General features: G+C 45.2%; 2 protein-coding genes across 6 annotated transcripts in view; one reads left to right on the top strand and one right to left on the bottom strand.

Moving 5' to 3' along the window:
* Positions 1-1,911: 1,911 nt before the first annotated feature.
* On the bottom strand, positions 1,912-21,506 carry cox15 (cytochrome c oxidase assembly factor COX15). 2 transcript variants are annotated; one of them, XM_078565055.1, is made up of 9 exons: positions 21,377-21,506; positions 18,612-18,793; positions 12,763-12,885; positions 10,890-11,076; positions 8,870-9,037; positions 7,269-7,350; positions 4,739-4,893; positions 3,765-3,878; positions 1,912-2,921 (listed from the first exon to the last, which is right to left on the bottom strand). In XM_078565055.1, the coding sequence occupies exons 1-9, from the start codon at positions 21,434-21,436 to the stop codon at positions 2,790-2,792; spliced, it is 1,203 nt and encodes a 400-aa protein (XP_078421181.1). In that variant the 5' UTR covers positions 21,437-21,506; the 3' UTR covers positions 1,912-2,789. The 2 variants fall into 2 exon arrangements, with proteins under 2 accessions (XP_078421181.1, XP_078421180.1); XM_078565054.1 differs by having other exon boundaries at positions 21,371-21,439.
* cutc (cutC copper transporter homolog (E. coli)) overlaps positions 21,460-22,471 on the top strand; it is a 24,714-nt gene continuing 23,702 nt past the window's right edge. The window contains exon 1 of one of the 4 annotated variants that reach the window (XM_078565060.1): positions 21,460-21,595. The gene's annotated coding sequence lies outside the window, so the exon portion shown is untranslated. Of the gene's footprint in view, positions 21,673-22,471 lie in introns of all 4 variants that reach the window. The other 3 variants (XM_078565057.1, XM_078565061.1, XM_078565058.1) reach the window with 3 other exon arrangements.

Below are 22,471 nucleotides of genomic sequence, written 5' to 3'. Positions count from 1 at the left end.
ATAATAAGTTAAACAGCCATATATTTTACAAGACAATATATCATTGAACTTTCAGGTCAAGTATGAGATAGTGTGGGGAATGGTAAACTTTTGCATGCTATAAACTAGCAAGAGTAAATCAGGCAACTTTCAAGTCATAATAGTTTGTTCCATGCCGCATTCTTTTTTTTTTAAACAGAAAACAAAGTCCTGCTGTTTTGCAAACTTAATAGCTTTTTCTTTCAACAAAACAATTAAAATCACTTAAAACTCAGGTTTTGAAAATTCATGAACTTGAAACATTAACCCTCCCCACAGATGCTGCCAGACCTGAATATTTCCAGCATTTTCTATTTGTATTTCTAACCATCTGCAGTATTTTGCTTTCAAATCAAAATATCTTGTTGGCAATGTGCTCTGCCATCAGGGCATGGCTTCACTACGCAGCACATTACTTACCTTTCCGTTTCTGAAAGGATCGAATATATAGAATTCTCCAAACTCTATTAATTTCCTTTTCACAACAATTTTTACTCTGATGGACTTTCTCCTGCATCGTTATAGAATCACTCTCATAATTTAAAAACAAATAATGTGCTGATTACTCGAACAGGTGGTGAGGATTTGTAACTCTGCAATTGGCAATGAAAAAAACAAGCCTGCGCATTAAATTAACAACAGGACTGTTCTCATCATTTCAACTTGAAACAAAACGCTGAATGGAATAAATAGAGTGTTCAGTTTTGGTCTCCTTAACTAAGGAAGGATATACTTGGCTTGGAGTGGGTGTAGTGAAGGTTCCCTAAACAGATTCTTGAGATGTGGGCTGTCCTGAGAGGAGATTGAGTAGAAATTTCTTCACTCAGAAGGTTGAGTCTTTGGAATTCTCTATCCCAGAGGGCTAAGGTGGTTGCTGTTGTCAAGTATATTCAAGACTGAGATTGATAGAGTTTTTGGATACTACAGGAATGAAGGGATATGGAGAGGCTCAGAGAGGATCTTAATGAATAGCAGAGCAGACTTGAAGGACTGTAAGGACTACTCCAATTTCTTATGTAATCTTGCTGATAGAGTGGGGTGAAGCAGAGTGGCCTTTGCGCTTTGTGAGCAGAGGGGACCTTGATCCCATTTGTTACTTAAGCAAAAATTCTGAAAAGTGGGCAGCAAGAAAAATGGCAGCTTCTGAATTGGAGCTCCTTAAAATACAGCACATGGTATAGATCTGGTCACTGGTTCAATGTCTGTAATAGAGGGACTCCGCTGATAATGGAAGTAACTATTTGTAGAAAAAGGTCTTTAGTGAAATATTGAATTGATGGCACTAGATATAATGGGAAATGTTTTTTTGTCAGATTTTGTTTAAAATGGAGTGCACGAGCAAAGGGACTTTGATGTACAGGCATACAACATTGAAGATGGCAGTGGATAAATAAGCTGAACAGAATCCTTGACTTTGTACCTGGAAGTGCAGAATGTAAAGGGAGTTAATATTGAACTTGTACAAGACCACACTGGGGTGTAGCTGAACCACTAAGAACAGTTTTGGACACCCCCATTCCAGGAAGGATTTAAAAGCAGAAGGAAAAAGTTGCAGGGCTGGAATGTTACCAGGTTTGAGGGCACTTAGTTCTGAAAAAAGAGTAGAGATGTTTGGACTTTTTCTCACAGCAGCAGAGAAGGTAATGGGGAAAAAGGGTTCGGACAGAGTGAATACTGAGAGCACTGATGAAAGGCCATTGACCTGAACATTAACTTTGTTTCTCTCTCCACAGGTGGTTCCAGACCTGCTGAGTATTTCCAGCATTTTGTCTTTACTTCAGATTTCCAGCTTCTGTTGTATTTTGATTTTGTAAATACTGAGGTTGTTGCTGCTAGTCAGGAGAAAACAAAAGAAGTCAGGGCCCAGAATAAGAACACTATTCTCTGAGAACATATTGGAGAGAAAAGTTTAATTTAAAAACAAATATTGCTTTTGAAATGTTAGATTATTCACAATACACAAGAAATGTCTAAAAGGAGCATTGGCTTTATTGATCTCTGGTTACTTTCCAATTGATTAATCCTTAAACTATTGTTGTATTTCTGTGTGGTGTGTGATACTTTCCAAGAATAATGCAAAACACCCAATAATAAACAAACACTCAATAGTGCTAAAGTTGGGTTGTGTCTGGAGATGATTTCTAGTTGCAAATGTCAAAGTGGATTACTGGTGGGGGCAGGTCAGTGGTGCTGAGGGCAGTGGGAGCAGTTCAAAGGGAGGAGTGGATTGAAAGCAATATTAAAGCATGTAAGGCTTGTGATTGTAGTATATGGTACAGTACAACTGAATAAAAACCAGTGACCAACTGGTAGCAAGTGCAACATTACCTGGGTCAAAATTAATGTCAATTAGATCAGCAATAGGCCCATAGCATTTCTAGTCTAACCATGTGGTCCACACACAGGCGTTGGTCAATGATTTGAGCCAGAAAAGAATGTAACAGCATTAAATACTTTCTATCTCTCTCCTCACCCCCATGCAAAAGGCAGGGCCACCTGAAGTAATAATAAAGTGGCATCCACCAGGGAGAAACCAGAGCAAAATGACCAGCTTTACAGCCAGACCAAGGCTGTATGTATATAGAGATCTCAATCAGAAACCAATCCACTCTCCAATATTCAAGTATAGAGTAAATAGTTCAATCGATCATTGCTCTCACAAACAAACTTTGTAGAAATGAAAGTGCATAAGTGTCGCAGTAGGCATTTCTGTCGGATCCTGACCCGGGATCTCGTTTGTTGAAAGGAACAGGCTCAGCTAGTCTCTTGCTTCACTTTGGGATCCTGCGGAGCTCATGGAGCAACCAGAGTGCCAGGCTGAGCAGCACCAGGGATCCTGATTGGTGTGCGGCTGCCAGAGGAGTGGGGACGTAGAGCAGCAGAGTGCTGATTCCCAGAGCAGCCTAAAACAGGACCAGAAAGATATAATCCTCAAATCAGTGCAACGCAATTTCAGAATGCAAAACCACACACACCATCAATTACATATCCTCTTGATTTTCACCCTCCTTCTGAGCCTAATGAATTCTGCCCAAAGGCTATAATAGCTCACACCAGGTCCCGCACCCGCTCAGAGTCCAGGTTGTGGTTCACTGAATAACAAGGAGCGCATTTCTTGCCAATGTTCCTTCAAACCCATAGGTGCTGAGACCAACTGGAGTAGAGTCAAGAGCAAAGCTCAGGGATGGAGTCGGTGATCCCAATAGCCTGGTTCCATAACAGACAGCTCACCATCTGCAGCTATTCTAGAAATGACACAGGCATTTGCTTTAAGCATCAAATGCTAGAATGTGGAGACCTGCCTCAGCTCTTGCTCCCCAACCCCCAGCAATGAGTTTACTGGGTACAGTACAGTAATAGTTACATTATTGGTGATAATAATCCAGAGATTGAGAGTTCAAATCCCAACGTGGACACTAAGAATTTGAATTTACTTTAAAAACTGGTCTGCAGTAAGAGTGACTATGGAGACATCAGATCATTGTTAAATGATCAACTGGTTCACTAACTCCCTCCAGGAAAAAAAACCCGCTGTCCTTACCCAGTCTGGCCAATATGTGACTCCAGTCTCACACCAATATGGTCAACTCTTAACTGCCCCTTGAAGTGGCCTAGCAAGATACTCAATTGAAACAAATCAGGGCAATTAGGGATGGGCTTTAAAGCCAGCCTTGCCAGTGATACCCATCTCCCAAGAATTAATTTTTTAAAAAGCTAATCCTAAAGACTGTCACTGCCCCCATTACCTGCATGTAAACCATGGCCAGCAGGGATGATATTGCCACTTTAGTCCTCCGGGGCATAGGTACCCTGCGAGAAAGCGCGTAGAGAATGGTCACTGCCATCATTGAGGAAACACCCTGACAAGACACGGATAATTACAGAGTTAGAATGGTCACTGAGGCAACAACCCGACAAGACACACACCTCTCCACTCATTAGGAGGAGCTTGAAACAAAAACAGGATTGGACTCAATAACTGAAGTCTGTGCTGCAGATCACACCTTACCCAACAACCTACAGAAGTTAGCATGTGTACAAGTTCCAAAAGGTATTCAGTACTAAAAAGCATTCATCTGCACCATTCCATTTCCATGATGTGTGCCAGTGGCAAAATACTTGTTTTAGGTGTTTTTATATTTAAAATAGTTACTGTTGCAACAATTTTGAACATTCTCCCTGGAGTGCATGCTAATTATGCACCCTTCAGGATTGTGGAGCTGAGGCTCTCAACATCTGCATCCACCCTGTATATATTGCGAAACACATTACAGAGCAACATCAGCAAAAAAGGCTGTGACACTTTTGCACTGATGACAGCATGCAAGTCAGAATTGTAACTTTTATTTTAAGAAATCTCCTCTTGGTTGAAACTTGTGGAGAGCATTAACCGAGCCAATTTTGTCCACAAGAGATCACTGGACAGAGATCAGGAGCAAGGTCCCTGGTGGGTCTCGTCTCTCTCTCTCTCCCCACCACACTACTAAAGCTAATTATAGTGCCTCGTACAGTCAGCTTAGGCAGGAGCAGCTCAGACCAGGAAAAGATTCAAGAAACCATCTGCAGGGTTGACAACTGGATGATTTGAGAAGGCGTTGGTTCACGCTGTCCTACTGGGACCTACTTTACCATGTAATAATTACAAAATTCCATTGGGTGGGAGTGAATCGGTAATGGAAGAATCTGATGCCAAGCTTACATTCAGTTTAAAAATAGTTACCAGGATTCTGTGGTCAAACTGAACAGTGGTTGGGTTCTCCAAGAAGTTTCGGAGAACTGGGGAAAAGGCTAAAAGGTCGTCAGGCAGCCAACGCTCTCCCATCTTGGGGAAAGAATTATAGACAAGTCCAGCATCCAGTCCAGCAACAAAAGCACCTACAGAAAGATAGAAGAGAAAACACATTTAATCAGACTACCACAAATCAAGTCCTGCTGCAGGGCTTCCAAAGACCAGACTCCCACTACACTCTGCATTTCATACCCCCAGCACTATTTTCATAATCAAAAGTAACAAGGCAGTGGCAGTATTAAAAGACCAGTACTTAGTGCTCATCCCTAACTGCCCCTTGAGAAGGTGGTGGTGCGTCACCTCCTTGATAACTCTGTGGCTTGCTAGGCTATTTCAGAGGGCAGCTAGGAGTTAACCACATTGCTGTGGGTCTGGAGTCACACGTAGGTCAGACTGGATAAGGACATTAGTGAACCGGATGGGTTTTAAATGACAGTCTAGTAGTTTTTTGGTCATCATTACTGATACTAACTTTTTATTGCAGATTTATTTATTAAGGGAGTTTAAGTTCCCCAGCTGTCATGGTGGAATCTGAACTCATGTCTCTGGATCATTAACAGGCATCTGGATTACCAGTCCAGTAATATAACCACTCTACCACCATTATATATGGATGGCAACAAGGAGCCTTGCAAACCTGAGGGAAATGGAAGTAAAAGGGAGACGCCTCCTGTGGCTGTGGTACAGAGAAAGACAATTATGGTTGCTGGGAAGCCAATGGTTACAGCCCCAGGATATCACTGCACACAGGACACTGTCTTCAGTTCAACCTCTCCATCATAAGCCACATGTTGATAATTCTAATGTACAGCTCCATTCATAACTCTGCTGAAAATGAGCAGCCCATAGTAGTACAACACTGAGGTCTGGACTGACAAATGACAAGTAATATTTCTTCCACCAATATACCACTGATGAGTCTGCATCCACCAATTAGTTGGAAGTCACTCTGATCAGAAACTTAACTGGAAATCTTTTCAACACTGTTTATGCAAGTTACAGCAAGTCAGAAACTGGGTACCCTGATGAGGGACTCACTTCCTGATTGTCTCAAAGCCTCTTCACCATTTACAAGGCTCGAGTCTGGTGAGTTTTCCATCACACTCCTTTCTCCTGGACAATTGCAGCCACATCACTGCCAACTATACTCAGTCACTGGGAAGGATGGATTGGGTCAGGTCCAAGGGGACAGTTTGGAACCATTACTCTGGTGAAATTCAGCATTTTGAGCAGGAATTGGTGACAAAAGAAATGGGAGGAGGATAAGTAAACCACATGAAACCATCCTTGCAGTTCTTGATGCCACCAACACAAAAGTGAATACCTTCAAAATCAAAAGTTGGGGCGCTTCATGTATTTATTAAGTGCTTTATTGCTGCCTTGTCTTTAGTTATCATTATTGTAATAAACATCAGTGCAAACAAATACACCAGCATAATCAGTTTGACTTCAGTCCGAGCGCAGATCCCCCTCCCCTGAATTTAACTGGCTTTCAGCAGGAAAAATCCGCTAATTTCCTGAAGCTCTCTCTGCAAGGCACCAATTCCAACTGGTCCATAGGAACAGCAGGATGCCATTCAGCTTCTTGAGCCTGTCCTACCCTTCAATTTGATCATGGCTGATCCTCATCCTAACTCCATATACCCACCGTTGCCCCATATCCCTTAATATCTTTGATCCATCAATCGCAGATCTAAAACTAACAACTGATCTAGCATCAAAAGCCATTAGTGAAAGAATGTTTCAAACTTCTACCAGCCTTTGTGTGTAGAAGTGTTTCCTAACTTCACTTCTGAAAGGTCTAGTTCTAATTTTTAGATTAGTCCCTGGAGTCCCCAACCAGTGAAAATAGTTTCTCTATATCTACCCAGTAGTTATATGTGAAATTTTACCCACTGTATTGCTTTTTCATGTGTGGCTGCATTTAGTGAGTATTAGCGAACACCCAGATGCCCAGTTTAGGGACACTGTCCATTCACACACCTACACTTCCAGCTGGTGTGTGTGTGTGTGGGGTGGTTGGTCGGGGGGTGGGCAGAGGTTGATCAAAGGATATTGACCAGAAGTAGGTGATATTAAGACTGTGCAGAAGAAACAGCATCATCATGGAACTATCTCCTTAATTCCCCAAGTCATATTCCAGTAATTCCCTTCTATTTTGGAGCTCTTTTCGAATCCCTTTCTCCTACTGATGACTTCTTGTGTTCTGACCATGTGCCCGTTCCCCCCAACCTGACTGAGATGCAGCCCTTGTATATTGTCTCTTCCACCTTTTGAAACCCATCAGTTGGCTCTCTGCTGGTATTTCCAGATTCTTCAGCTCAGCCTGTTCATCCTCCACTGAGATCTGTGAATCAGAGTGAAGGTGGCCTTTCAGCCCATTTGATTTTATGTTATCGAACGCCAAAGCTACCTCATCTCTTTATAGTTTGACCAGTCACCAGTACAGACAGTTCTTTACCTGACAGCGCTGTAATGAATATCAATCCCCCAGTCCCACGAGCAAACCTCCTCAACAGTAGCAGCCGGCCAGTATTGGGCATCTGTGTTAACAAAGAGTTTGAATTAAAAGCATGCACATGCACCTGACAGCAACATGTTTCAGCTAAATCCAGGCATCAAAATTCATTCCGTAATTTAGTTCTAATTGCCAGTTTCACTTAAGAGGCTGTGACTACTGCACAGGCGATAGAAATGCCACACAGCTGAAGTAGAAGCTGCTCTTCTGAGATTGGAACAAATGCACATTGATGGGGCAGTGTATAGGGATGCAGATGGGCCTGATGTTTAACTCTGGAACCATGTGTCATTTCCATTATTCTATTTATTTCCCTGCATGCATTCCTGACAATCTAGCCCACAATGACCAGTTGGTTTCAACTTGTGCTGATATCACAAACTTGCTGATTTGTCCTGTATGAAATTTCACATTTCTGGAGGGTTACAAAGGCCTTTGATCAGTGCTGTTCAACACTTCCCTAAATCAAAGAACTATTCACACCTGTAGCTGGAGAAAAAAGCAAATTAATGGAAACATGGATTTAAAAGTTTAAAAATGGAGGCATATCTATTTAGCCCAAAGACGTTGGATATTCCTGCTTTTCCCCTTTCACTTTCTATTTGTGATGTTTCTGATCTCACTTCTCCCATTAACTAAATCTGAAAGAATTTTCAATATAAAGCGATTAAAACTTAATAAACTCAACAAATTCAATGCACATACCACCTCACAGCTTTATGTTTTAAAAAAACAAAAAACAAATTCTGTCCTCTTCCTGGGTGCAAGCCCCAGTATCATGGAATACACCGGCACACTGAAGTACCAATGCAGCTTACACCATCACTCTGCCAGTCAGTTACATAAATACTGCAGCTACAAGAGCAGGTCACAGTCTGGGAATTCTGCAGCGAGTAACTCACCTCTCGATTCCCCAAAGCCTGTCCACCAAGGCACGGGAGTGTGATGGAATACTCTCCACTTGCCAGGGTGAGTGCAACTCCAACAACCTTCAAGAAGCTCAACCCCACCCAAGATGAAGCAACCTGCTTGATTGGCACCCCATCCATCACCTTAAACATTCACTCCCTCAACCACTGGCGCACAGTGGCAGCTGTGTGTACCATCTACAAGAGGCACTGCGCCAAGGCTCCTTTGACAGCACCTTCCAAACCTATGACCTCTTGCAAGAACACAGACAGTAGACACATGGGAACACCACCACTATGCAAGATACCCTCCACCTCTCACACTTACCATCCCGACTTGGAAATGCATTGGCTGTTCCTTCACTATTGCTGGGTCAATATGTTGGAACTCCCTCCTTAACAGCACAGCGGGTGTACCTTCACAACATGACCGCAGGAGTTCAAGATGACTTACCACCACCTTCTCAAGGGCACTTGTGGATGGACAATAAATGCTGGCCTGGCCAGTGACATCCACAGAATGAATTTAAAAGAATATCCTTGCCTCACCTGCTCTAAAATATCAAAGCATGATTTTTGACTGTATTTTATCTTAAAATTGTAAATGAGATTGGGAGTTGGTTAAAGAAGCAGTACCTGGTTTGGGGTCAGGAGCAGAGTCAGGCCAGTCCACAGACTGGCACAGTATAGTATCAGTGCAGATCCAAGATGTGCAGCCAGGCGATACTGGCTGACCCGGGGTATGTCATGCGAATCCTTCTTCTCCTCCAAACCGCTCTTCACCATGTACCAACCCAGCAAACCCTAAGGAGAAACAACAAGGTGAGGCGATAAAACACCGAGAGATCAGATGACTGTGAAAGGGAAAACAGTTTTCTAGGATTAGAAGCAGAAAGATGCTGAGGATGCATAGCAGGTTGTCAACGCCCGAATGAGAGAGAAGGCAGTAATGCGTTGGGTGGAGTACAAAATTCTGATAAACATGCATATTTTGTGTTTGGATTCTGAGCGACTTGCGGTGCAGTTTTCTGCCTTCGTTTCAGATTTCCAACAGCTTTGCACATCTGCACCGTGCCCAGGCTCATTCAGACCTCAAACAAGTCCTTTTCGCCACCAGTTCACATTTGATTCTGTTTGTACAGAACAGTTTGTTTTTTCTCCTGTGCTCCCCAAGTTTCTGAAATGTAGTCCGGACGCGACATTGTGCCTTTAAAAATAAAAAGGCCAATTTTTTCCCCACTTCTATCTCACAATGTTCCTAAGGTTTGCAATACATTTTCAACAAGCCTCAAAGCGAACAACAGAACTCAAAACCTCGTCTTCTGCCGTTATCCGTTCTCCCCATTCCTCCATGCCACAGCTGTCCTGACTAAGCACAGTCCATTTTCACAATCCTACATAAAACACTTGTATTTCTAGTAATTTATAATGTTGTCAAAATGCAGTAATCTCCTACAAGCCATGTTAATTTTGAAGTGCAAAAAGCAAGGTAAACCGGCAACAATCCACAAACAGCAATGAGATAAATGACCAGCTGTTTTCAATGCTATTCCCTGACGAAGAATGTTGGTCAGGACAATGGAAGGGAACTTGCTGCTCTCCTTTAACGAACTAGACTGTACAGCCTGGTTTTGAGGAGGTTTTCCATTGTGGGGGAATTTAGAACTAGGGAGTGCAGTTTCAAAATAAGAGGTCTCCCATTTAAAGGATAGGAGGAGGAATTTTTTCCCTCAGAGTGTTGTTAGTCTTTGGAATTCTCTTCCCCAGAGAGCAGTGGAGGCTGGGTCACTGAATATATTCAAGGCTCAGTTAGACAGATTTTTGATCTGCAAGGGAATTGAGTGTTATGGGGACAGGCAGAAAAGTGGAGTTGAGACCACAATCATATCAGCCATAATCTTATTAAATGGTGGAACTGAATGGCCTACTCGTTCTTCTTTTGTTCTTAGGTAGGTGAAGCTCCAGTTCCAAATTCCGTGTTCAGAGGGTCAGCCTCGCCAACTCAACTGTTTTGGTTTTTTGGTGGAATTATTCGTTTAACCCTGAGTACCCATTTCCAGTAAAGGGACAGGGGAGCAATCACCGCCAGATGAAAATCAGGGGAGGGAATCCTGGTTAATTTTCTCCCTCCTAATTAGTGTACCCGTGCCAGTAGCAGCACCATCCCAGTGTTCCCCCAACAACTCCCTGGATCAGCTTTCTCAGCGCAGGCCACTGAGCCGAACCTAGGACTTTCCGATGCTGTATACTCCAATGGATAATGCATCTACCAGCTAATCACCGCAGTGGGGGCTGCCTAATCACCAAGGGTATATAAAGAAACTCCACCATTCCGTAATACAGACCAACTCCCCAGTTAAGATCAGAACCGAGATGCTTTCATTTTGGAAACGCCAAAACCTGAACATCAACCTTAGAATACAAAAGGAAAAACACTGCTGATGCAGGAAATCTGAAAAAAACACAGAAAATGCTGGAGAACATGCAATAGGCTAGCTAAAGTTCGTGGAGAGAGAGAGAGAAAAAGAGGCCCATGTTCTGACAAAAGGTCACAGACCTGAAACATTAACTTTCTTTCTCTCTCCAGGCCATCCTTTTCAATCTCTCACGATGTAAACTGGTCTCCCAGTCAGGCACGACTCAGACCTTCACCTACCTGGAAACACACGAATCCACAGAGGCCTGCCACCCGCAGTTTCAAGCTCCTGGAGAGCCAGCCCTTCCTCCAGAAGTAGATGGCAGGCAGGATGTAGGCCAGCCCCACTGCCCTACCCCACATCCGATGGGAATACTCCATGTGCCAGATGAACTTAAACTCATTTAAAGTCATGTCATGATTTAATCTGAAGGAAGCAACACAGATCCAGGTGAGGGTGAGTAAACATAGACCGGTGCTTGCAGACTGTTGCTAGGATGAATAATAATGACCATTTACTAATTTGGACGCTAGAAAGAACGTCAAACCACCCTCCACATTATTTCGCAAGCTTCAGAGACACTATTTTTTTCATTCAGAAACAGGAGGAAAAGTCGAGCGCCCATAATAAAGGTCATGTTGAAAAGTGATGGGATCTGGGGATGGGGTTGCTGAAGAAAACAGCGGAGCCTCCATTAGCCAACCTATTGTTGAGGCTCAATCTGCGCTCCCCACCAGCATATAATGGAACTTACAGGACAATGGAGAGGTCCAAAAATTAAACTCCCAATCACTGAACTTGGTCAGGTACAAGGTTGGGGAAAGGGCAGTGGGGAGAGTGCAAGAACACGGGTAAGATTTAAGGTAACTAGCACAAGAGCCACAGAGGACGACAGAGAGAATTCATGTGACAAGTTATGATGATCTGGAAGACTTTGCCTGAAAGGATGGTGGAAACAGATTCAATTTAAAAAGGAATTGGATATATGTTTGAAGCACTTGAATGACTAATTGGATAACCTTAAAAGCTAGCACAGGCACAATGGCCTCTAATGCTATACCATTCTATGATACAAGATGTTTTGTGATGTAATGACATATAACCACAATCCTACAATTGAAAATTGGATTCTTTACTGAGACCCACAGGGGTTTTGAACCCATGTCCCTGATCACTATAGCTGAGTTCATTGATGCTCCAGTGCATTGCCAGCAATAACATGGACCTTCACTTTAACTGTAATGCAACAGAACTTCTATACACTGCAATTGTGACGTGAATAAACACTGACAAGGGAGCAGAGTTAAATGTACAGCTTCTATGTATATGGAACAATGGTGGGTTTCTTCAGACTGAGAGTTAGGCATTGACGCTTCAGGGATCTTCGTTCATAACAGCCAAGGCTGATGCAGTAGAAACTTCACCCGTCTAGGGCCTACATGGATCTCCTTGTGAAATCAGTTCTGTACTGTCTCAACCCAGACCTAAGCAGGCAAGGATACCTTGGCAACAAAAACTGCCCACAATGTCTCTCAGAGAGGCTACAGACGTGACTGTAGTGGGGAAGTAAAACGTCACACTGGGTAATAAATAATAAGACTTGTGTTTCTATAGCATCCTTCATAACCTCAGGACCTCTGCAAGTGCTTTACAATCAATGAAGTACTTTTGAAGTGTGGTCACTGTTGTAATGTAGGAAATGCAGCAGCCAATTTGCACACAGCAAGATCCCACAACAGCAATGCCCAGATAATGTTGATCAAGGGATAAATGATGGCCTGGACATACCGGGAATAACTCCTCTGATTTTATTCGAAACAGTGCTACAAATCTTTTAAATCCACCACAAAGGACAGAGCGAGGTCTTGGTTTAGTATCTCATCTGAAAGACTGCACCTCCGACAGTGCAGCACTCCCTCAGTACTGCACTGGGGGTTGCAGCTTGGACTGTGCGCGCAAATTTCTGGAGTAGTAAGTGAACCCACAATCTTTTGACTCAGAGGCGAGGTGTTAGAGGGGAGCATGCCCGAGGCTGAGAGGGGATCGCTGTATTGATCTACAAAGCATTGCAGACAAACATGTCGAGGGATAGATGTTGCCAAGGCGACTTACATCTTAAATTCTGGGAACTGCTGGTACTTCTGAAACTCGGCTTCCCATTCTGCCTGAGTGCTTGGGGGCTTCATTTCCTTGATGAGGTGCCAGTCTACCATTGATAAGCCAGACTCAGTCAGCCTGTGGAAAAGGAAGGAAAGCTCTTACAGTTCTCTCAGTGCTCAGCAAGCATACAATCGTCACATCCTCTGGAAATCAGCACAGAATCAACACTTTGTCATGCAATGATCTTCACCTCATCTCCTCAAATTATTCCCAACGTATCCAGCAGAACTACACCCTAGTGTTATACCACCCAAAATGCTTGCCAAGTACAATCCCGTTTTGGAAGTGCTGAATCTATGGTTGAACGGTTTATGTTTCTTGCATTCAAGGTTGCACACGCTACTGAAATTAGGCATTTGAAAGGTTTGCCACCGTGCATGCTGCTTAGCAACTAAATGATAAAGAAAGCTGGCCAGACACCCAGTTATTCAAAATACCTGTCTAGCTTCACCAGCCTAATGTTTCTTTTATTCACTCATGGGATCAGGGCATTGCTGGCTGGGCCAGCATTTATTGCTCATGCTTAATTGCCCTTGAGAAGGTGGTGGTGAGCTGTCTTCTTGAACCGCTGCAGTCCATGTGATGTAGGTACACCCACAGTGCTGTTAGGGAGTTCCAGAATTTTAATATTAATATTCACAAATAGTGGGACAGAATAAATCATTGTTGGGAAACATTAAAAGCTGCTGGAAAACAAACATTTAACTGGAAATGAAAAATAGAAAGGACACCTGACTGCTTGTAGGTCAAGGCTCTAACTATCACTCTCTCACCCCCACCCCCCGATTCCTTCAAGGCAAGAATGAGATCTTCTTGTCCAAAAGATAGGTACTTGATTGCTCTATGTGGTGAGTGATCTTCTGGACTAGTTTCTATTGCGTAGAGGGTGGGGATGATTGGATGGAAACAGCCCAGATTTTGTTTCCCCAAATTGGTCCAGGTTTTTAATCCGATTTTTCAACTTTCCAAGAATGGGACCCAAAAGTGTTCTGAGTGAGGCGAGGAGATATATATTGTGATACACAAGGTATCACAATGGTGTGGGACCAGAATGTCTTTTCCCATCTTTTACTGTTTATATTGTATCAGATTGATAGCACAATTAGAAAATGAGCAAGAATAATTTTCCACAAGCTAGGACAGGAAAAGCAAAGAGAGAGAATGCAGTAAACTTTTAAGTTTACTGGTTTAGTGAAGATTAAAACAAGGCCCAGGCTCATACTGAGCTAGGCAGAGTCCAGAGTCCATTCTGACCGGTGCTGAATTAGTTTATCTTAAGCTGAGGTAACAATTAGTGCATGACAAGTAGCTGAGCTGTGACATTCCCACTATTTGGTTCACGCAAAAAGGTCACTAGGACAAGATTTTGGAATGAGAATGCATCTTGGGGGGCAGCATAAGTATAGCTTCTTTCCCCAGTTACAACATACCAACTCTGCAGCACTGTCGCTGGAAAATCCCAGGCAGAGACCAAATGTTTCCTAAATTCTGGTGGCAGGTCAGAGGGAAGAAACTTGAATGACCATTTAGCTCCCCCTAGCTGTGGATTGTGGATTTCCAGCATCCGCAGTTCTTTGTTTTTATCTCTGTGTTTAATTGACTGCCACTTCTCTTCAAGGAATGCCTACCTTGAAGAAGTTTTGTTCTTCTCTCCGTCAGGATTTTCGTATCTCTCTTTTGCCTTGTTCACCTTCATTGCTTTCCACTTTTCTCCTGGTGTTTGACAAGGTGTTTACTAAAACCCGCTTTCACAGCCATGTGTCCTTTCTCAGTGACTGTCTCCGTCTCCGACTTACCCCACGTGGATTTCAACTGAAGTTCCACCCCTCATGTTTCAAACCCACCCAGGATTACAAGTATCTCCGGGACATACAAAGCTCCTCGGACTGCTGTTCTCGTCGCATTCTGAGATCCACACTCAGTGCCATGCGCCACCATATGAACACACTCGATCTCTCCCTACAGCAGCACCGCCGCACCCTTTATCAAAGCTGCGCGTGCTCCCAGTTTCATATTATTCTTCGTCTCATCCAACGCCTGAACAAGAAACTTTTTCTCTTTCTCTCCACTCCTGCCTGTCCCTCTGTCCCCACCCCGTCTTCCAATCCCAGCCCCAGCCGTGTATTCACCATACCCCCTGACCTTCCCCTCTCCGACGCTGAACGTTCAGTGCACAGCAAAGAACTTAGTTTCATACCCTTACACCCTCATCTCAATGAATTTCGGGCTCAGCACGATGCTGAACTCTTCTTCCGCCGCCTTCATCTCCGTGCTCACTTCTTTGGGCAGGAGTCCTCTCCCTGTTCAACGGATCCTTTTACCCACCTCCAATATTCCCCCTCCACCTGGACCCCTCCCTCTGGATTCTTACCTTCTCTTGATCGAGAGAATCATTGAGAACTGTCGGCGTGACATTAGTCGTCTCAATTTCTCTGCTCCTCTCACCCATTCTAACCTGTCTCTGAACTTGCTGCACTCCGTTCTCTCAGGTCCAACCCTGACATTGTCATCAAACCCGCTGACAAGGGTGGTGCTGTTGTTGTCTGGCGCACTGACCTCTACCTCGCAGAGGCTGAGCGTCAACTCGCAGACACTTCCTCCTACCTCTCCCTGGACCATGACCCCACCACTGAACATCAAGCCATTGTTTCCAGGACTGTCACTGACCTCATCTCCTCTGGAGATCTTCCTTCCACAGCTTCCAACCTGATAGTCGCCCAACCTCGGACGGCCCGCTTCTACCTCCTACCCAAAATCCACAAACAGGACTGTCCCGGCAGACCGATCGTGTCAGCCTGTTCCTGCCCCACGGAACTCATTTCTCGCTATCTTGACTCTCTTCTCTCTCCCCTTGTCCAGTCCCTTCCCACCTACATCCGTGATTCCTCTGACACCCTACATCACATCAACAATTTCCAGTTCCCTGGCCCCAACCGCCTCCTCTTCACCATGGACGTCCAATCCCTTTACACCTCCATTCCCCACCGGGATGGTCTGGTGGCTCTCCACTTCTTCCTCGAACAGAGGCCCGAACAATCCCCATCCACCACTACTCTCCTCCGTCTGGCTGAACTTGTTCTCACACTGAACAATTTCTCCTTTAACTCCTCTCATTTCCTCCAAATAAAAGGTGTGGCTATGGGCTCCAGCTATGCCTGTCTCTTTATGGGGTATGTGGAACATTCCTTGTTCCAGTCCTACTCCGGCCCCCTCCCTCAACTCTTTCTCCGGTACATCGATGATTACTTCGGTGCTGCTTCATGCTCTCGTCGGGACTTGGAAAAATTTATTAATTTTGTTTCCAATTTCCACCCCTCCATCATTTTCACATGGTCCATCTCTGACACTTCCCTTCCCTTCCTTGACCTCTCTGTCTCAATTTCTGGTGATAGACTGTCCACCAATATCCATTACAAGCTTACTGACTCCCACAGCTACTTCGACTACTGCTCCTCACACCCTGCTTCCTGTAAGGACTGCATCCCATTCTCTCAGTTCCTTCGCCTCCGTCGCATCTGTTCTGATGATTCCACTTTCAAAAACAGTTCCTCTGACATGTCTTCCTTCTTCCTTAACCGAGGTTTTCCACCCACGGTGGTTGACAGGGCCCTCAACCGTGTCCGGCCCATCTCCCGTGCATCCGCCCTCACACCTTCTCCTCCCTCCCAGAATCATGATAGGGTCCCCCTTGTCCTCACTTATCACCCCACCAGCCTCCGCATTCAAATGATCATCCTCCGCCATTTCCGCCAACTCCAGCATGATGCCACCACCAAACACATCTTCCCTTCACCACCCCCCGGCGGCATTCCGTAGGGATCGTTCCCTCCGTGACACCCTGGTCCACTCCTCCATCACCCCCTACTCCTCAACCCCCTCCCACGGCACCTTACCATGCAACCACAGAAGATGCAACACCTGCCCATTCACTTCCCCTCTCCTCACCATCCAAGGGCCCAAACACTCTTTTCAAGTGAAGCAGCATTTCACTTGCACTTCCCTCAACTTAGTCTACTGCATTCGTTGCTCCCAATGCGGTTTCCTCCACATTAGAGACCAAACGCAGACTGGGTGACCACTTTGCAGAACACCTTCGGTCTGTCCGCAAGCATTAACCAGACCTCCTTGTTGCTTGCCATTTCAACACTCCACCCTGCTCTCATGCCCACATGTCCGTCCTTGGCTTGCTGCATTGTTCCAGTGAAGCTCAACGCAAACGGGAGGAACAGCACCTCATCTTCCAACTAGGCACTTTACAGCCTTCCGGACTGAATATTGAGTTCAACAATTTTAGATCATGAACTCTCTCCTCCAACCCCACCCACTTTCCGTTTCTCCCCCCTCCTTCTTGTTTTTTCCAATAATTTATATAGATTTTTCTTTTCCCACCTACTTCCATTATTTTTAAATGTATTTCCATCCATTATTTTATCTCTACCTTTTAGCCTTTTTAGATTCCTTCACCCCACCCCCACTAGAGCTATCTGTACCTTGTTTGTCCTGCTTTCTACCCTTAATTAGCACATTCCTTTAGATAATATCACCATCTTCAACACCTCTTTGTCCCTTTGTCTGTGACATCTTTTGGTTATCTCCACTTATCACTGGCCTTTTACCTCGCTCTTCTTGTCCCAACCCCTCCCCTTAAACCAGCTTATATTTCACCCATTTCCTATTTTTACTTAGTTCTGTTGAAGGGTCATGAGGACTCGAAACGTCAACTGTGCTCTTCTCCACCAATGCTGCCAGACCTGCTGAGTTTTTCCAGGTATTTTTGTTTTTGTTTTGGTGTGGATTGTGGAGTTTGTTCAGATATAGACCTGGGAGAAGCTCAGTCCTCACAACCACTAAAGTCACTTCACAAGTCATGGTTGCAGATGCAAAACTATCTTGAGAGAGAGAGAGAAAGCTGGTAGGTCATTGATCTGAAGTCTGAAATTTACAAGCAACTTGCTGACCCACCTCTTATAATTTGTGCTCATTGATTTCTAGAGGAATTACTTAATTGTAGAATCATACATCAGAGATCATTCGGCCCACTGAGCCTGTGCTGGCTCTTTGAAACAGCTATACTATTAGTCCAATCTTCCTGTCTCTTTCCCTGTAGCCCTGCAAATTTTACTTCATCTATAAAATGAAGCAGAGGAATTAAGACAGGGCGAGTCAAGCTATAAGCTAAACATCATAACTAAACATTCCCTTTCTCACTCCTTAAAGCTGCACCGCTGGCTTTCACAAGTAAATTTAAAAACTGATAAAAGCAATTTAAATCCCAGAGCCTGATCTGCTTAATTGGCACCCCATCCACTATGTTAAATATGCACTCCCACTGACGCACAGTGGCAGCAGTGCGTACCATCTACAAGTTACACTGCAGCAACTCACCAAGGCTCATTCAACAGCACCTTCCAAACCCATGACCTCTACCACCTAGAAGTATAAGGGCAGCAAATGCATGGGAACACCACCACTTGCAAGTTCCCCTCCAAGCCACTCATCCATCCTCAGTTGGAACTATATCGCCGTTCCTTCTCTGTCACTGGGTCAAAATCGTGGAACCCCCTTCCTAACAGCACTGTGGATGTATCTACAACAGCTGGATTCAGGAGGTTCAAGGCGGCTGAATATCAAGGGGCGAATGGCCTACTCCTGCTCCTAATTCATAAGATGGCTCACCACCACCTTCTCAAGGGCAAATGGAGATGGGCAAAAAATGGCCTTGCCAGCCACTCCCACAGGCCATAAATAAAGCAAGCATGACTCACAGTGGGTACTTATAACCACAGGAGACTTTCACTCACCTGGTTACTCCACCAAGGACCACAGCCCCCACAACCATCCCGCTGCACACAATCATCCATTTCCCCAGGATTCGGTTGGTGGCAGCATTGGGTACAGAGGCTGACCCGGACCGTGCAGAGACTTTCGTAACAACAGAACTTATTCCCTTCCTTGCTCCCCATTGTTTCCACGAGCGACTTAGCTGTGAAAAAAAATGAACAAAACAGTATGACTAACGCCCTCTCCTACACAATCAAATGAAAATCACAGTAGTCATAAAATCTTACAGCACAGGAGACCATTCACCCATCATGCCTGTGCCAGCTCTTTAAAAGAGCTATCCAATTAGTCCCACGCCAGACCCCTCTTTCCCCATAGCCCTGGAAATTTTACCTTTTCCGGTAAAGTTACTATTGAATCTGCTTCCACCGCGACTTCAGGCAGCACTGTCACCTAATCCTCTGGTTCATTTGCCAATTATCTTAAAATTCTGTCCTCTGGTTACTGACTAATCTGCCATTGGAAACAGTTCCTCCTGAACCACTGTTATTATGGTTTTAAACACTACTATCATTCACAGAATCTCACAGTGCAGAAAAGGCTCTTCGGCCCATCGAGTCTGCACGGACACGTGAGAAACACTTGATCTACCTACCTAACCCCATTTACCAGCACTTGGCCCATAGCCTTGAATGTTATGACGTGCCAAGTGCTCATCCAGGTACTTTTTAAAGGATGTGAGGCAACCCGCCTCCACCACCCTCCCAGGCAGTGTATTCCAGACCGTCACCACCCTCTGGGTAAAAGTTTTTCCTCATATCCCCCTAAACCTCCTGCCCCTCACCTTGAACTTATATCCCCTCATGACTGACCCTTCAACTAAGGGGAACAGCTGCTCCCTATCCATCCTGTCTATGCCCCTCATAATCTTGTACACTGTGATTAGGTCGCCCCTGAGTCTTCTCTGCTCCAACGAAAACAACCCAAGTCTATCCAACCTCTCTTCATAACTTCAATGTTTCATCCCAGGCAACATCCTGGTGAATCTCCTCTGCACCCCCTCCAGTGCAATCACATCCTTCCTATAATGTAGCAACCAGAACTGCACACAGTACTCCAGCTGTGGCCTCGCCAAGGTTCTATACAACTCCAACATGATCTCCCTACTTTTGTAATCTCTGCCTCGATTGATAAAGGCAAGTGTCCCGTATGTCTTTTTCACCACCACATTAACATGCCCCTCCGCCTTCAGAGATCTATGGACACACACTCCAAGGTCCCTTTGTTCCTCAGAACTTCCTAGTGTCACGCCGTTCATTGAATACTTCCTTTTCAAATTACTCCTTCCAAAGTGTATCACCTCTCACTTTTCAGGGTTAAGTCCCATCTGCCACTTATCTTCCTGTAGCCCAAGACACTAAACCTCACTGTTAACCACCCAGCCAAGCTTTGTGTCATCTGCAAACTTACTAATCCTAGCCTCCCACATAGTCATCTACGTCGTTTATATAAATGACAAATAATAGAGGACCCAGCACCTGTGGTACACCACTGGACACTGGCTTCCAGTCACTAAAGCAGCCTTCTGTCATCACCCTCTGTCTCCTACAACTAAGCCAATTTTGAATCCACCCTATCAAACTACCCTGTATCCCATGTGCATTTGCCTTCTTTATAAGTCTCCCATGTGGGACCTTGTCAAAGGCTTTGCTGAAATCCATATAAACTACATCAACTGCACTACCCTCATCTACACACCTGGTCACCTCCTCAAAAAATTCTATCAAATTTGTCAGGCATGACCTCCCTCTGACAAAGCCATGCTGACTATCTCTGATCAAACCTTGCCTCTCCAAGTGGAGATAGATTCTCTCCTTCAGAATATTCTCCAATAGTTTCCCTACCACTGACGTGAGACTCACTGGCCTGTAGTTCCCTGGCTTATCTCTACAACTCTTCTTAAGTAGCGGAACCACATTAGCTGTTCTACAGTGTCCCTCAACCCTGGTAACATTCTAACTGAATATAACCTGGGATGGTGAGTTCCCAGAGGGGAAATGCACAGCTTCCCTTTAAGAGCCTAATTAAGGACCAGTGGAACAGTCAAGGACATGTGGCCATGTGCTGGACTCCAAAGCACCAGCCCTAAAGGCAACAATCTCTGTCTTACATCCTTTCGCCCCAATTCCTACCATTCCCCTGCCCAAACCCTCTTGCCCCCTCTACTCTACCCCCTCCCTCTAACCCAACAGTGTTCTGGGGGCCAATATTTATTCCTCAACCAGCATCACCGACACACACTATCTGGCTCGGTATCAGGTTGCTGTTTGTGGGATCTTGCTGTGCAGAAACGGGCTGCTGCGTTTCTCACAGCTGTGACCACACTGCAAAACAAGAAGTGCTCCCTCGGCCGTGAAGCGCTTCCTGAGACGTTCGGGCGAAAGGGCGCTATGGAAATGCAGCAGGTTCTTCCCCTGTCCCCGGGGAGAGATTTGGATTTTTAAAAAAAAACATATTTCCGTCCATTCGCCGCCTCGGGCCTTCGCAAAGCGCCTCCCGCTCGCCGCCGGGGCCTGGGGTGAAACATCCCTCCCTCCAGCAACCCCCCCCACCCCCCGGCCCGGCCTCACCGGCTCCCAGCTCCCCCCCCCACCCACCCACCCCCGGCCCGGCCTCGCCTCACCGGCTCGGGGCCCCCTCCCGGCCCGGCCTCATCGGCTCGGGGCCCCCTCCCGGCCCGGCCTCATCGGCTCGGGGCCCCCTCCCGGCCCGGCCTCACTCTCACCGGTTGCCCCCCACCTCGGGCCCTCAGGGCCAAGCGGCCGCACAAACCGAACAACAGCATCTTCCACTCAATCACAGCGACCAATCAGAATCCCGCTTACTGCCGGGTGCCGGAGGCCAAAACCGTAAACAAACAAAGATCCGATTTTTAAAAGATAAAATAACAATCACTGCGCCGCCTGAGGGAAAATATTAATTAGAGAGCAAAATCGGAGCGGCTGTGAGTTTAATTTGCTTTTTTTAATTGTGGTGTCGGTGTGGTCACGTGAGGCGGGGCCTGCTCTGCCTGGGGGTAAAGTGAGTCTCAATCATTTCCAATAGATTAAAAATCAATTTCATTCTGATTCATCTTGTAAACAGCACAAACGAGGATGTTTGAAATAATATTAATGTTACTTCATTCTGAGGGTGTGTGGATATTACTGGTACAGGTGGCATTTATTGCCCATCCCCACTCTGGGCATCATCAGCTCCACCTCTCTTATTGATGTGGGTCTGGAGTCACATATAGACTCAGACTGAGCAAGGTCGGTGGGTTTCTCCTTCCCTAAAGGGACATAATTGAACCAGTTGGGTTTTTACGACAATCCAGCAGTTTCATGGTCACTTTTAATGAGACTAAGGCAGCGACTCTGGGTGCCTGAAATGACATTTGTTGCCCATCTCTAATTACCTTTGAGAAGGTGGTGGTGATCTGCCTTCTTCAACAACTGCAGTCCATGTGATGTAGGGACACCCATAATAATGTTAGGGAGGGAACTCCAGGTTTTTGAGCCAGCAACAGTGAAAGAACGGTGATGTAGTTCCGACTCAGGATGGTGAGAGGCTTGGAGGGGAACTTCCAGGTGGAGGTGTTCCCATGCATCTCCTGCCCTTGTCCTTCTAGGTGGTAGAGATTACGGGTTCGGGAGGTGCTGTTGAAGGAGCCTTGGTGAGTTGCTGTAGTAGGGTTGCCAACTGTGATTAAATGTATTCCTGGCGATTTCATCACATGAATTGTCTCTACACTCCAGCCATTCATTGGCCAACACATTCATCCTTGCGATATACTGCCTTCCCACGTCAATTGGAAAGCAAAAGACTCATTTCCCAATTG

The sequence above is a fragment of the Cetorhinus maximus genome, chromosome 20 (assembly GCF_964194155.1).
Source record: "Cetorhinus maximus chromosome 20, sCetMax3.hap1.1, whole genome shotgun sequence".
Classification (NCBI taxonomy): Eukaryota; Metazoa; Chordata; class Chondrichthyes; order Lamniformes; family Cetorhinidae; genus Cetorhinus; species Cetorhinus maximus.
Note: the sequence above shows the minus strand (reverse complement) of the source record. Positions and strands in the feature narration are given on the sequence as shown.